This window comes from Periplaneta americana, chromosome 3, assembly GCF_040183065.1.
Source record: "Periplaneta americana isolate PAMFEO1 chromosome 3, P.americana_PAMFEO1_priV1, whole genome shotgun sequence".
In the NCBI taxonomy this organism is placed as follows: domain Eukaryota; kingdom Metazoa; phylum Arthropoda; class Insecta; order Blattodea; family Blattidae; genus Periplaneta; species Periplaneta americana.
The window spans coordinates 1,198,308-1,211,418 of NC_091119.1; the positions used below are offsets into that span (position 1 = coordinate 1,198,308).

The 13,111-nt window shown below is 37.3% G+C and overlaps 1 protein-coding gene across 1 annotated transcript in view; it reads right to left on the reverse strand.

Annotated features, from left to right (window-relative positions):
• Positions 1–289: 289 nt before the first annotated feature.
• The window catches only part of LOC138695749 (transient receptor potential cation channel protein painless-like), a 31,155-nt gene continuing 18,333 nt past the window's right edge, over positions 290–13,111 (reverse strand). Inside the window, exons 3-5 of the mRNA XM_069819908.1 lie at positions 10,650–10,972; positions 7,464–7,639; positions 290–3,567 (exon numbers count right to left, since the gene is read on the reverse strand). Of these exons, the coding sequence (XP_069676009.1) occupies positions 1,229–3,567; positions 7,464–7,639; positions 10,650–10,972 (2,838 nt within the window). The 3' untranslated portion in view covers positions 290–1,228. The remainder of the gene's footprint in view (positions 3,568–7,463; positions 7,640–10,649; positions 10,973–13,111) is intronic.

Sequence of the window (13,111 nt, forward strand, 5' to 3'; positions counted from 1 at the left end):
ATGTGTACGTCACGGGATGTCATTGCTGAATCACTGCTCATCGGGCTGTTATTTGCCACGTCGCTTTTCGTTAGCATCGTACTAAACGAAACCTGATTCCAGGAGTTCACCAGTTGGTTTCCTCTCCATATGTACGCCTACATAATGGAAACAACTCATTACCTATTTGCAAGGGATACCTGATAAAATAAAACAATTTGAAAAGGATAGAAAGTAGCCTATAGGATTCTCTAGGTAGGTGGTGGATATGCTGAAATGAATTGTGGCTCGACGAAATATAACTCAGCCACTCATTTATTCAAAATCTTAAATATGAAATTTATTAAAATATTATAACAATATTATTGTACTAAACATATTTCAGCACATCAAAAGACTGCTGATAAATACTATAGTAAGACAGAAGTTGCTGAGTAATGTAACACATGTAGGTGCGTGCATATAGCTATTAACCCTGGTACAACATTGCACATATCACAGGTACATCAAACATCAAGGTATGAAATTAAATATTTAGGCCTTAAATGCTATAAAAATCAGCAGCGGCTGCTGGAGAAAAGCTCTGGAACTCCAAACTCCTTATGGAAATAGTTTAAAACAATAATTATTCTATTTTAACTGCCCAACAAGTTTCATGTCGTTAATTGAGATCAGAAATATATTGAAAATATTTCAACTAACCGCGCATACATTCGTTAGGCAACACGCAGACCAAAGCAGTCGAGATACTCAACTGTTCTATTGTCAATGACGTTGTCATGTCAACGGACACTGCCACCATTGCTTACCACTGACACCGTACGTGTGTGTCCTGGAGGATTTAACAATCAATTCGCTTCTTGAGAAGAAAGTTTATGAGTTAACTTCAATATGAATGGAGTGTCAAAATTAAGTTATGCTAATGTTTTCGCAATCTATCATTTTCCATTAAAATGACAATGCTTGTATTTTTAATTTTAATTTTCTTCACAGAAAAAAAATTCCAGACTAAATCCCAGGAGGCACCACTGCAAAGAGTCTTGAAAGTTTTAAACAACTGGATTGTAACTATGACATTTATCAGAAATTACCATTTTAAAATATTTCAGTGTTCTTATTTCATAAATGCACAACTGCAATGAAAGTAAACAACTTACCTGTTTCTGTAAATCGTAACTGCTATACAAAAATACATCCGATTTCCACAAAAATGTGACAATAATTTATCCTTTAGGAATGTTAATTTATTTCAGTCCCCGCCATACGAACTTAAAACCAACTGAAATAATTCATCCAGTTGTTTCTGCATCTTCGTTAACTTCCTATCCATACTCATCTGATAGTTCTCTATGTGCGCTAGTTTACTATGCAGTTCAGAAGTTTCATTTTTGGTCGTTTTCTCTTTCTCTCGACACATTTCTTTTCTTTTATTTACAACAGCAACAGCTTCTTGTATTATCTTACTAGGTATTAGTGTATTTTGCTCACTAAGACCGTGCACTTCTACTCTGCCATTCTTTTTGTTTGGAAACAATTTAAATTTTTTATCTGGTAAATTTTGAAGTACTGAAAAGTACGAAAAGCGCCCAAAACTCATTTTTTCCATGTAAGAGATAAGGTTCACTCTTACCCTGAGACTGAGCACTTCGGCATTCTTTCTTATTGTTTGAGCGTCGCTCACGGCCAAACCATTAAGAAGATTCAGAAGAACTATTGAAATCAGAAACACAAAGATAGTGAAAACAATTTGACTTACTCCCGGAGCTGAATCAAAAGGAATTTCAGATGCTTCAAATTCCCCAGCGAACATAATGAATACCTTCAATAAAGACATCCCAAAGTTAGTGTAGAAAAATTCATTTTCTTCTGGGACATTATTCTTGAACATAGTGTAGAAGCTGATAGCAAATGCAATTAAAATGGGAAAGTAACATATTATAAATGTAAAGAAGGTGCCTGCCACAGTTTTTAACATCTCTAATTGAATTGAGAGAGATGGGAAACCTCCGATCAATACAAGAAATTGAGTCCATGCTAAAAGAAGTGACATGGATTCGCATTCCGGCAAAATCGTAATTTCCCCATCCATGCATACGCTCAAGGATGACAAAATTACGACCCAAAGCAGCCAATTGTTGCTGTGTTTGACGTAGAGCTTTGGAGACGTAAACATTTGATACATTTCTCTTATTAGGAGAAGCGACACAAAGAACGAAAGAATCGAAAGTGGTATTACATACTTGTCTTCTTGACTGCTAGTATATACATTTGATTCAGTGGTCACTTGTTCATTTGCACTTGCTTCACTTACTTCATTTCCTTCTTCTTTGCTTTCTTTGGCCCCGTCTCTGTTTCCTTCATTAACTCTCAGTAGACAATACCAAGTGAGGGATGCAAGGAAAAGACAATAAAACACAAAGTTCATCAAGTACATGCAACGCACTTTCTGCCACTTCAGCATTATGAAACTTGATATCACAGGATGATGGAGCAAGTGCACAAGACGATGCTTGCTGCTCAAGAACTTCAGAGGTGGCATCTCAGAATCGTGAAACCATTTCCTTTTGCGAGGTTTATTTCCAATTATTGGATTCAAGAATCGATAATCAAAAGCTAGCATATAGTCTTGATGAAGAGGCGACTCGTCATTGCTGTCGACGCAGTCGTCGAGATATCCTTCCAGTACCGCGGGATCGATGTACGTCAGAGGCGGCTCCAGACCGGCCACTCTGTGCATGATGTCTGCGCCAGATCTCAGGAGTGTGAGCACAGTTCCTGCGTCTCCCATGCGAGCAGCGAGATGTAACGGCGTCTCGCCACTCGCAGTGACGGCATTCAGGTCTGATACCGGTGCCATGTCAGGTATCGAGTCGCCTAGCAGCAAGCCAATCGATTTTTGATGGCCTTCACAGTCGATGGAACTCTTACAACGGACTTGAGAAAGACAATGTAACGGCGTGCGTTCTTCTGAATCTTTAGTGTTGACATTTATCCCCTTCACTTGTAGTAGGCACCGCAGCACTTCTACATTACCTCTTCTAGCTGTCTGATGAAGCAAAGACAGAGATGTAATAGGGTTGATAAGATTCGGATTTGCACCGGCTTTCAAAAGCTCTTTGAAGAATTCTATTCTATTCCTGAGTTGGATGGCTATTTCGGTAATAGTAGAATAGTACGGCTCATCATACCAATGGTTTACGTCCACAGAGCTGCTGTTTAGTAGTAATTGAAAGGTAGAAAATTCCCCCCTTTGAAGTGATGCCAGAAGACGATTTGCAGGAGAGTCTGAGTTTTCTTGTAGCGGAGTAGGAAGGTCGGGAACCAGTTCATGAAAAGTATTTTGGATAGCTTCTCTGATAGATCGCCCGTAATAGCCTGCTAGAAATGTATCCACATTCAAGCAATGATTTCCGTTATCTCTCATTATTGCCTGGGCCATTTCTTTGCGCGAATACATAATCGCGTGGCTAAGTGCTGTAAAGCCACTCTTGTCAGGTCTGTTTGCTTTGAGGTCAGCTCTGCGCATGAGCAAAGAAATGCACTGCAGATATCTGTTAGCCTGGACTTCCCCCAGCAGAGGAGCCGTTCCTACAATGTAAGAAGACCAAGGTTATGATAAGTAGATCTGCTGCTACAAATTGTTATTTGAGAGTGCAAACAATGAGATGGTGCAAGCCAGAATTGTTATAACCAGACAGCGGATACTGAACGTAGCAGGGAGGTCATTGAACTCATTGTTACGCTGTGTAGAGACTGCTGTCTGATTGTAATTACAGCCCAGATATTCATCACTGTATTATGAAATATGTAAGTGTGCATAAATATGCAGAAGAAATGTATTCGAGTATGTAATTATATACTATTATTGCTATTAATTATAACTTTATTGCACTTACACAATAAAGTTTGTAATTTCAGGACATTTTACTATCACCGAATATTATCATTTTTAAGATTACGACAGACAAACAAACAAATTAGAAGGTGGAACACCTAATTTTCGTGGTTAGGACAGAATTCATTTATACTGAATCCTCAAGAAGATAGTTGACTCAGATCGATAACTCTACAGGGTACCTAATTCACTTGTCTATTATTTTTTCAGTTCTATGCAACTCTGCATATTATTTCTTCACGGTACCAATTTCTAGGAGATTTAAACCTAGGTTAAGTGTAGAACTTCTATACATCTCACAAGGTACATTCGCAAAGTGCCTGACTAATAATTGCATAAAATCAAATAGGATGGAAAGTTCACCTGTAATCAATATTTATGGTGCTAATTGTAGCTGCCCACAGTGCAGTTCTACAATGTTTATCAGCCTAGACAGATATTGGTATAATAAATTAAACGCAGAATAAATATGGGAAATACGTGTTATTATTCGGTTGAGAAGCTCTTATCATCCAGTGTGCTGTCCAAAAATCTGAAAGTTAGAATTTATAAAACAGTTATATTACCGGTTCTTCTGTATGGTTGTGAAACTTGGACTCTCACTTTGAGAGAGGAACATAGGTTAAGGGTGTTTGAGAATAAGGTGCTTTGGAAAATATTTGGGGCTAAGCGGGATGAAGTTACAGGAGAATGGAGAAAGTTACACAACACAGAACTGCACGCTTTGTATTCTTCACCTGACATAATTAGGAACTTAAAATCCAGACGTTTGAGATGGGCAGGGCATGTAGCACGTATGGGCAAATCCAGAAATGCATATAGAGTGTTGGTTGGGAGACCGGAGGGAAAAAGACCTTTAGAGAGGCCGAGACGTAGATGGGAGGATAATATTAAAATGGATTTGAGGGAGGTGGGATATGATGATAGGGACTGGATTAATCTTGCACAGGATAGGGACCGACGGCGGGCTTATGTGAGGGCGGCAATGAAGCTTCGGGTTCCTTAAAAGCCAGTAAGTAAGTAAATGAATACGGAAGGAAACTCATCTATAAATAATGATTATTCTACTAATTTTAGCTATCCTTACATATACTTAAACATGTTTGTAGGTGTTGATGTAGAAATCCGTTAAGCACAAATAACTACACTAAGCACATTGCATGAAAGATGCATATCTGCAGTTGGGAGTTGAGCAACTCGAATCTTCAGGTCCCAGATAACATTGCCAACAGCTTCAAATGCATTACATTCAACTGGAAAAGTAGCTTTCTTCCACGCATGATTAATAATGTGGGGGATAAACACATAGCGGTAACAACCACTCCACCTGGTGCAACTTCCCTTGTCGAACCGTTGGATGTACACTTTATCCGTCAATGGAAGAAGTTCACCAAACGTTTCCCCCCCTCCCCCGATTTCCAAACATATCAGGAGCAGAACTTCTGGGCTTAGATCTGCTAGGAGCAAGATCAGGATAGCGCTCCTCCACTTGTGCGGAACTGTCTCCCTGACCGGTTGAGGACGTACAGGGTGACTTCACCTTCTGGGGTTATCTTAAGGAAATAGCATGAATTTCCTCCTCCAAACTTGTTTGAAAATCGGAAGGGGTCATATTGATCACATTTTATGATTTAGCATATGACTTGTCCACACTGTAGCCGCTCTCATTAGTCGATTCGATTCCAACTTTCCTCCCTCAATTCAGAGACTTCAAGAAATTTAAAGTAATGATTTTGTTTAGATTTAGTAAAATCCAATTCAGTACTCAACGGCACCTAGGCCACAGCTTTTACACGTGCTCTGACCAACTCCAACAAATTCTGCAATGTCAATTTGAATGCCAGAGTCACAAAATGACGTAACTAAAATTCGCATCGTTTCATCATTACTCAGGGTACTGCCTCACGTGTGTAAATGTGCACATCACTTTCTGTCAACTCCATGACAGGCCAAATCGGTTCAGAGATTAAGGCTCCCACCTTTACAGACAATCAGAATTAATGGCAGTAGGGATGTTAGAGGCTGAGTAGATCCAGGGCCGTCATAGTGCGGCTGGAAGAACTAGATCCATGACCCCACCGAGAATCGAACCCACGACCATCCGGCTTGCAGCGTTACGCTACCGCACGCACTTTATACGTTTTTCTTCTTGGTACTACATCCATAAACTCAGCCATTTGTATTTTCAGTCTTAATTTCCGCACTCTGAGATATATAGGGCTATTGACTTTCCTAAAAAAATTAAAGCTCTGTAGAGATCTGCCTAAACTTTATGCATACGAAAGCTGAGATATAACAAGGTGACTGAGAACTCACAACGGGTTGAGACATACCTCAGATTGTAAGCGAGACACATTAAGGTACTTCCCCAAACTCATCACGATGCTGGGTGGACACAGATCCCATATACTGGCAGAAATTTATGAGAAAAACTTTTCCCCTTAAGACTCGAACCAGTGCTCATTCAGTCTTACTGATGCCATAGGGTACGTACAAGACGGAGCCTGGTTCGTTACCGAGTTGGTCGATGGGCAGAAAGTCGGGTGTACAAGAAGGGGCTAGCTTTAACTTCACTAGTATCCATTTCAACTCACAATTTCACAATAAGACATGTCGGCGGTCGAGTTGAGCCTGATTTCAAATTTTGTAAATATTGACTATCCTACCGAAAGATTGTTTTTAGAATTTAAAGTCTCTCTCTTTTAGAGGGAGTGCTAGAATGTTGTAAATTTACAATTTCTTTGTATTGTATTTTTCTGGCAACAACAACAACAACAATAATAATAATAATAATAATAATAATAATAATAATAATAATAATAATAATCTAGTTACGCGAAAAATCACTTGTCATACTGGTAATGGCAAGAACCTTATGCATGGCAGCTGGCAGGATGTAAGGTTGTAGTGTTAGTCCCTTAAGTTTGACTCACCCTGTGCCATAATAGCCTGTTTCCTTGGATAACCTAAGAGAAGTCATGATAAAATTCAGAATAACAGCCTTAGTTATTATTATTATTATTATTATTATTATTATTATTATTATTATTTGCAATTAATCTTTCCCAATCCACTATACGCATCGAAATGACCAGCAGTAGGCGGTTAGCACGTGGGGAAGTTCTACGGGCGCATGCGCAGTAAAGACATTTAGGTGGCTGGTAGCTGGAAAAATGAGGTGATTCATTCCACGATCTACCACCGGCATAACAGTCTACCTTCCAGGCCTCGTTTTGCTCAACGTTCAGGCAGGTAACCAGTCAGGCTACCAACTACCAACCAGGCTCCGTCTTGCAAGTACCCTTAGACCACGCAGCTACGAAACAGTACAAATTGCAGTTACTCGGAGCCAAGAATTTTATGGAACTTATTTACTGTTTCTGCTATTTACTAAAGTTGAAAGCAATGAAATTATAGCAGACTTATAGAAAATTTTGTCCAGTAGTTTAGAAGCGAAGACTGTCAAAGACAAATCAACAGATCTAGAGACTAGGAGACCTAGGGACCAACATACAGACAACATACTGAATAGCCTGTGCTGCAGCGAAATCTCTAAATCCAGTTTTACACCAGACATGACTGTACTCACCAGCGATATGCAACGCTGTGCATCCGGTGTCATTCACTGCGTTCACATCAGTTTCGGTATTGTCGAGGAGCACTTTCATAACCTCGTAGTTTCCCTTATATGCCGCCAGATGTAGTGCTGTGTTTCCTTTCTTTTCCGTTCCGTTCACGAAAACGCGACAATCCTCCAGCAAGGCCCTAGCAAAGGAGACAAGTTAAATGAAGTGAAAACAATGATTAATCACGATTTAATCAACTGAAATAAATACAATGATAGACAATAATACTTTACACCACATTACACAGTCCGTTCTGTTAATTTCATTTGTACGCTATGATGTTCTGGAGTAGGTTGCGGCATTAGTTTTAGAAACAAATCTTGACGTCATTTTCGTCACTGTACGCACTCAGCAATATTTTTGATTGCACGGAAGATTTTTAAAATGGATAGCGAATAATAAACAGCCAGAACTTATTCTTGTACAGATATCATCTATGAAGATTGTGGAAGGAACCGGTCTTGAAGTTGAGTCCTGTCACTTAGCCACTTTTAAAGCAGTTTACTTGGAGAATAAAGATGTTTTGTTATTTACTATACGGAACTACATGGAAAGCTTTGCTGACATAGAAATATAGCAACTGAATCAGTTTTGGCCCCGCGTTCCAATTACGAGCATAATAATAGGCATGAAACTAGATTAGTTAGGCCACTGTCGGCTGATGTTTACAATAGTGAAAGAGAAAATGTGCTTGTGGATAACAGTTTCAACATCTTTTGAAATAATAATAATAATAATAATAATAATAATAATAATAATAATAATAATAATAATAATAATAATAATAATAATAATACCGATTTCACTAATATACGTTATTACTAGACAAAAGGATGTTTAGCAAAATATCTAATTTATTTCAATGTACATATTATTATTTATCATTATGCAGCAGTCATGACAAATGGAGTATTCTGATGAAGTTTCATTTCGATTTATTTTTACATAAATGCCCTTTTCGTCGAATTTTCCTTTTCTTGTAACTTGTACTTATATATATATTTTTTTTTTTAAGTTTTCGTTCTTAAAAATAAGTAACTCCCTTCACACAACGATGTAACTAATGCTATTTTTCAAAGACTTGACAACAATCATCAAAGCAAAGGTTTCTGCTTCGAAATATACAACTACAGACACGGCTACTATGGTGCAGCGAATTCACATTCTGCCTCAGTTGAGTTGTATGCGATCTCTCTGAAGTAAAAGAAATAGTGAATGATTTTGAATAGGGTGACGCGCAATGTATCAAAGAAGCATATGCATTGGAGGGAAAAGGAACTGGCCACCCTACCCCATTATCTCCTGGCCTAGTTGCCTCCTTAGTGATGCCTTATTGGTGTTACTTATGAGTAGACTTCGTTAAATTGCCACACGCAGCATGCAATCAGGTTGCCGATGTACGGTAGTATAGAGGAGGTGAGCGACCGCCCGGTCTCGTAGTAAAAGCAGTTCATTTTAAGAGTTGTGACTGGTCCAAATAGATGGAGCAGCTACAGCTAAAGTATACCTATGTAAGCACTTGTTTTTGCATTACTGTGGTTGGAATAGTCAAAGCTTAACATCTGTTCAGTGCAGACAAGAATTCAATCAAACATGCTACAATGAGAGTGTTGCTGTTCCAAATAATTGCCCCTGGAATATCCTTACCCTCGCAGCCAGTCTTGACTCGTTGGGGAACGTGGTTGGATTCTGTTATTATCCAGAACATTACGGCAAAGTAATGGGGGTAATTGATGCATTGGATAGCACAGACAGTTCCGCTGTTGCAGCTGTAAAACATTGCCTTCTGAATAGCTATTGGAAGATATTCTGTTCAGTGTTTCTAATTTTAAAATCCTGTCCAAAAGCATCACCCTGTTAGAATCGTCTAAAGTACAACTCTCAGAAGCCCTTAATATAGTGGATAAAGTATCACAAACCGTTATCCAAAATAACAATTCACTAATTTGAGAAAAAGTGAAATGTGAGTTGAGAAACATTATTGCTAAAAATTCTGCCTATTCACAACTTCGTATTATAAATGATGTACTATCAGGTCACGACAAGACACCTGAAGTTGGCGTACTAAGAAGTAGTGACTTTCCGTTCTTTAAATACGTACGTATTACATCGTGTGATGTTGAACGTACATTTTCCCAAAATAAAGACTGTTTAAGTGACCATCGGGGGAGGTTACTTTGCAGTCGTTCAAAATGTACGTAACTCTTCACTGCAATGCACTTATTCAAGGATGATGTGAGTATCTTACATTAAATTTTAAGAGTTAATATATCTCACTATAAAATAATTGTGTATTTGCATGTTTAGACATTTCCTACCTCAATGATCATTCATTATATTTCTTGAATGCAGGATATAGGTTTCATTGTAACCGCAGTATACTGCTCAGTGTTTACTCCATCCGTTGCACGCCCCCTGCTCATACAGTCTATACTGCGTGCGCAGTAAACTTTGCGATTCTCGTGGCAATTCCACGAAGTCTACTTACGAGGTTCAAACTTGTCTTCGGACAGTTGATTAAACAAGAAACAAAATTGTTTATGACAAAAAGTCTTGTCTCTATCTGCAATAGATGTTACGTATGTTTGACTAGTTAATAACTTATTTTTCACAACAAAGATCATTTACTTAAAGCGAAAACTCATGAATAATGTTACTAACAATCTTAATGTCGATGACATTATATTATGCTGACAATGAAGTCCTGGGTTATAAATTTAATCAATATTTATTTTTAAAACATATAGGGCTTTTATATTATAAAATATCTTTATACCATTTAGTTTTGTGTATATTACCGCTTTCATCATCATCATCATCATCATCATCATCATTATATTTATTTTGCTATTAAAATTATTCACACCACAATCGCTGAAAATTAAAATTATTATTCAGCTATTACATCATGCTTCTCAATTTGTCTTCTATTCACCATAAACTGTGTAGTCTTGTGTATTGCGCTGACTGCAATGTTGGCAACCAAGACATTAAAAACTTAGTCTTGTTTCAGATGAAAAAGTAATCGCAAGATCTATGTTAAAATCCTTAAGCAGTAGAAACGTGACTGGAAGACAGCGAACATTTTTACAAAAATGTGGAACAAACACGACAGGCCTCCTTCTGTACTGCACGACGCTAGTACTGACCTCATGACCTCGACATTGCCTCCGTAGGCAGCGGAGTGGAGGGGTCCCCACTTGCCGGGCTCCGTGCCGGGGTCGGCGCCCGCCTGCAGCAGGTTCCTGACGAGCTGCGCCGAGCCCAGGGTGCAGGCCAGCAGCAGCGACTTGGACAGCATCTTGTTCACCTCGCGAGGAGACGCCAGCTTGCGTGTCAGCCTCCAGAAGGGATTCTTGTGCGAGCCCACGGGCAGATTCCACTCCTTGCGGGCGTAAGGACCCAGGATGTCGCTGATGGCCACGGCGATGCTGTCCTCAGACCAGCCCACGCCCTTCGCCGCCTGCTTCACCTGCCACGAGAGAAGGCATGCACTGTGCACTTTGACTAATCATAAGAATTGGGCGTGGCTAGACATTATTATTATCATCATTATTATCATCATCATTATTATCATTATTATTATTATCATCATCATTATCATCATTATTATTATCATTATCATCATTATTATTATTATCATCATCATCATTATCATCATTATTATTATCATTATCATCATTATTATCATTATCATCATTATTATCATCATTATTATTTTTAGTTGGTTATTTAACGACGCTGTATCAACTACTAGGTTATTTAGCGTCGAATCATTATTATTAGCATTATTATCATCATTATTATTATCATCATCATTATTATTATCATTATTATTATCATTATCATCATTATTATCATCATCATTATCATTATCATTATTATCATTATCATTATCATTATTATTATCATTATTATCATTATCATTATTACCATCATTATTATTATCATTATCATTATTATCATCATTATCATTATCATTATTATCATTATTATTATCATTATCATTATTATTATCATTATTATTATTACTATTATTATTATTATCATTATTATTATCATTATCATTATTATTATTATTATTATTATTATTATCATTATTATTATCATTATCATTATTATTATCATTATTATTATTATTACTATTATTATTATCATTATTATTATCATTATTATTATACAGAATCAAGTTATATTGTTTAACTTTCAAAATGTAAGTTTCGTATCTATGTGAAATTCAGTCGCTGTTAATTTAGACACTGGTCTGTCCCGAAAAAAATATCATTTGTTTTTCCTCAAAGCTCATATGTCGGAAATGTTCTAATTTAAGTTTTCCAATGGCACACTGACACATCTCGTTAGTCATCCATTTTTGCATTAGATAAAACAACAAAATACAACTTTATCTTCTGATCTGAACAACTTGAACAGTGCACGTGTCACGAAATCAACTTACACTGAAAACTAAATTGTGAAAGGTACGGATCTTTGAATGGTGAATAAGTGTTCTGAAAAATGTCACTGTCGGAATATCATAAAAACAAACGGTCAAGCTGACATATCTGTGAGTCAGTCCTTACTCTCAGCTTCTAGCTGATTTGTATTTCACCCTAGCATACCCGCGCTTTCCTGAGATCTGTGAACAGTAATGTACTCCGAGGCTTGAGAAGGCATTTTTGTCAAACGCTGCATTCAGGGTATATAATTGTGTGCAGTCGCGAAGAATAAAACGGGGAAATATATGTAAATAAAATTGTAAAAATTATAACAACAATAATAATTTGAGAGTGTGTTTATAAAAATAACAGTGCACGTAGGGTGCTCTGAATGCTACTTCTTCATCATCTTTCATACATTCATTCTAATCCCGTATTCTCTTTCCTTATTTCCTCCTTCCTTTCTGTTTCTTTATTTCAATATATTTTCTCATCTAGCGTTCCTTTTCATATCTTCGTGATTAATAACTAAACTCCATTTCAACTCATTTGGCTGCTAAATAGTGTTGCTGCGGGAATTTTATCGGTTAAATTAAACGTCAATTTATTTATTCTTTCTGAATCCAAATTGTTCTGGAATGAGGATGCTGTAGCTATCGAGATGATTAGATCCTTTTACATGCAACTTTTTCGAAAATCTTGGAGAAGGCTGGTAGAAGTGATGAGGGCCTATAGTCTTCGGGCGAGATTCTCTCTCTATCTTTTTATTAATAAAGGAATAACAACTGAATATTTCAATGCCTCTAGAAATACACCATTAAACACTGAAAAGCGACGACTAGACGGAGGCGTTGGGAACTAATTGATCGGCCTTTATGAACAGGGTATATGAAAACTTTTGTTCCATCACGACAAGTTCAAAGTAGAATAAGATTACAGAATTTAAGAAAAAAAACACACGTAAAAGTTAGATACTTTTCTAAATTGGAACTTATTCTCTCGATTAGCAAGTGTTCTTATATTGCAATCGGTAGACTGTATGAACGATAGCATAGCTTAATTCCCTCCCACATTATAGACAATTCGAAGACAAATAAATATAATTATTATTTTTTCCAAGTTTTTCTACTTCCAAATGAAGAAGAAACACAAGGTAACACTATTTTAACATCAAA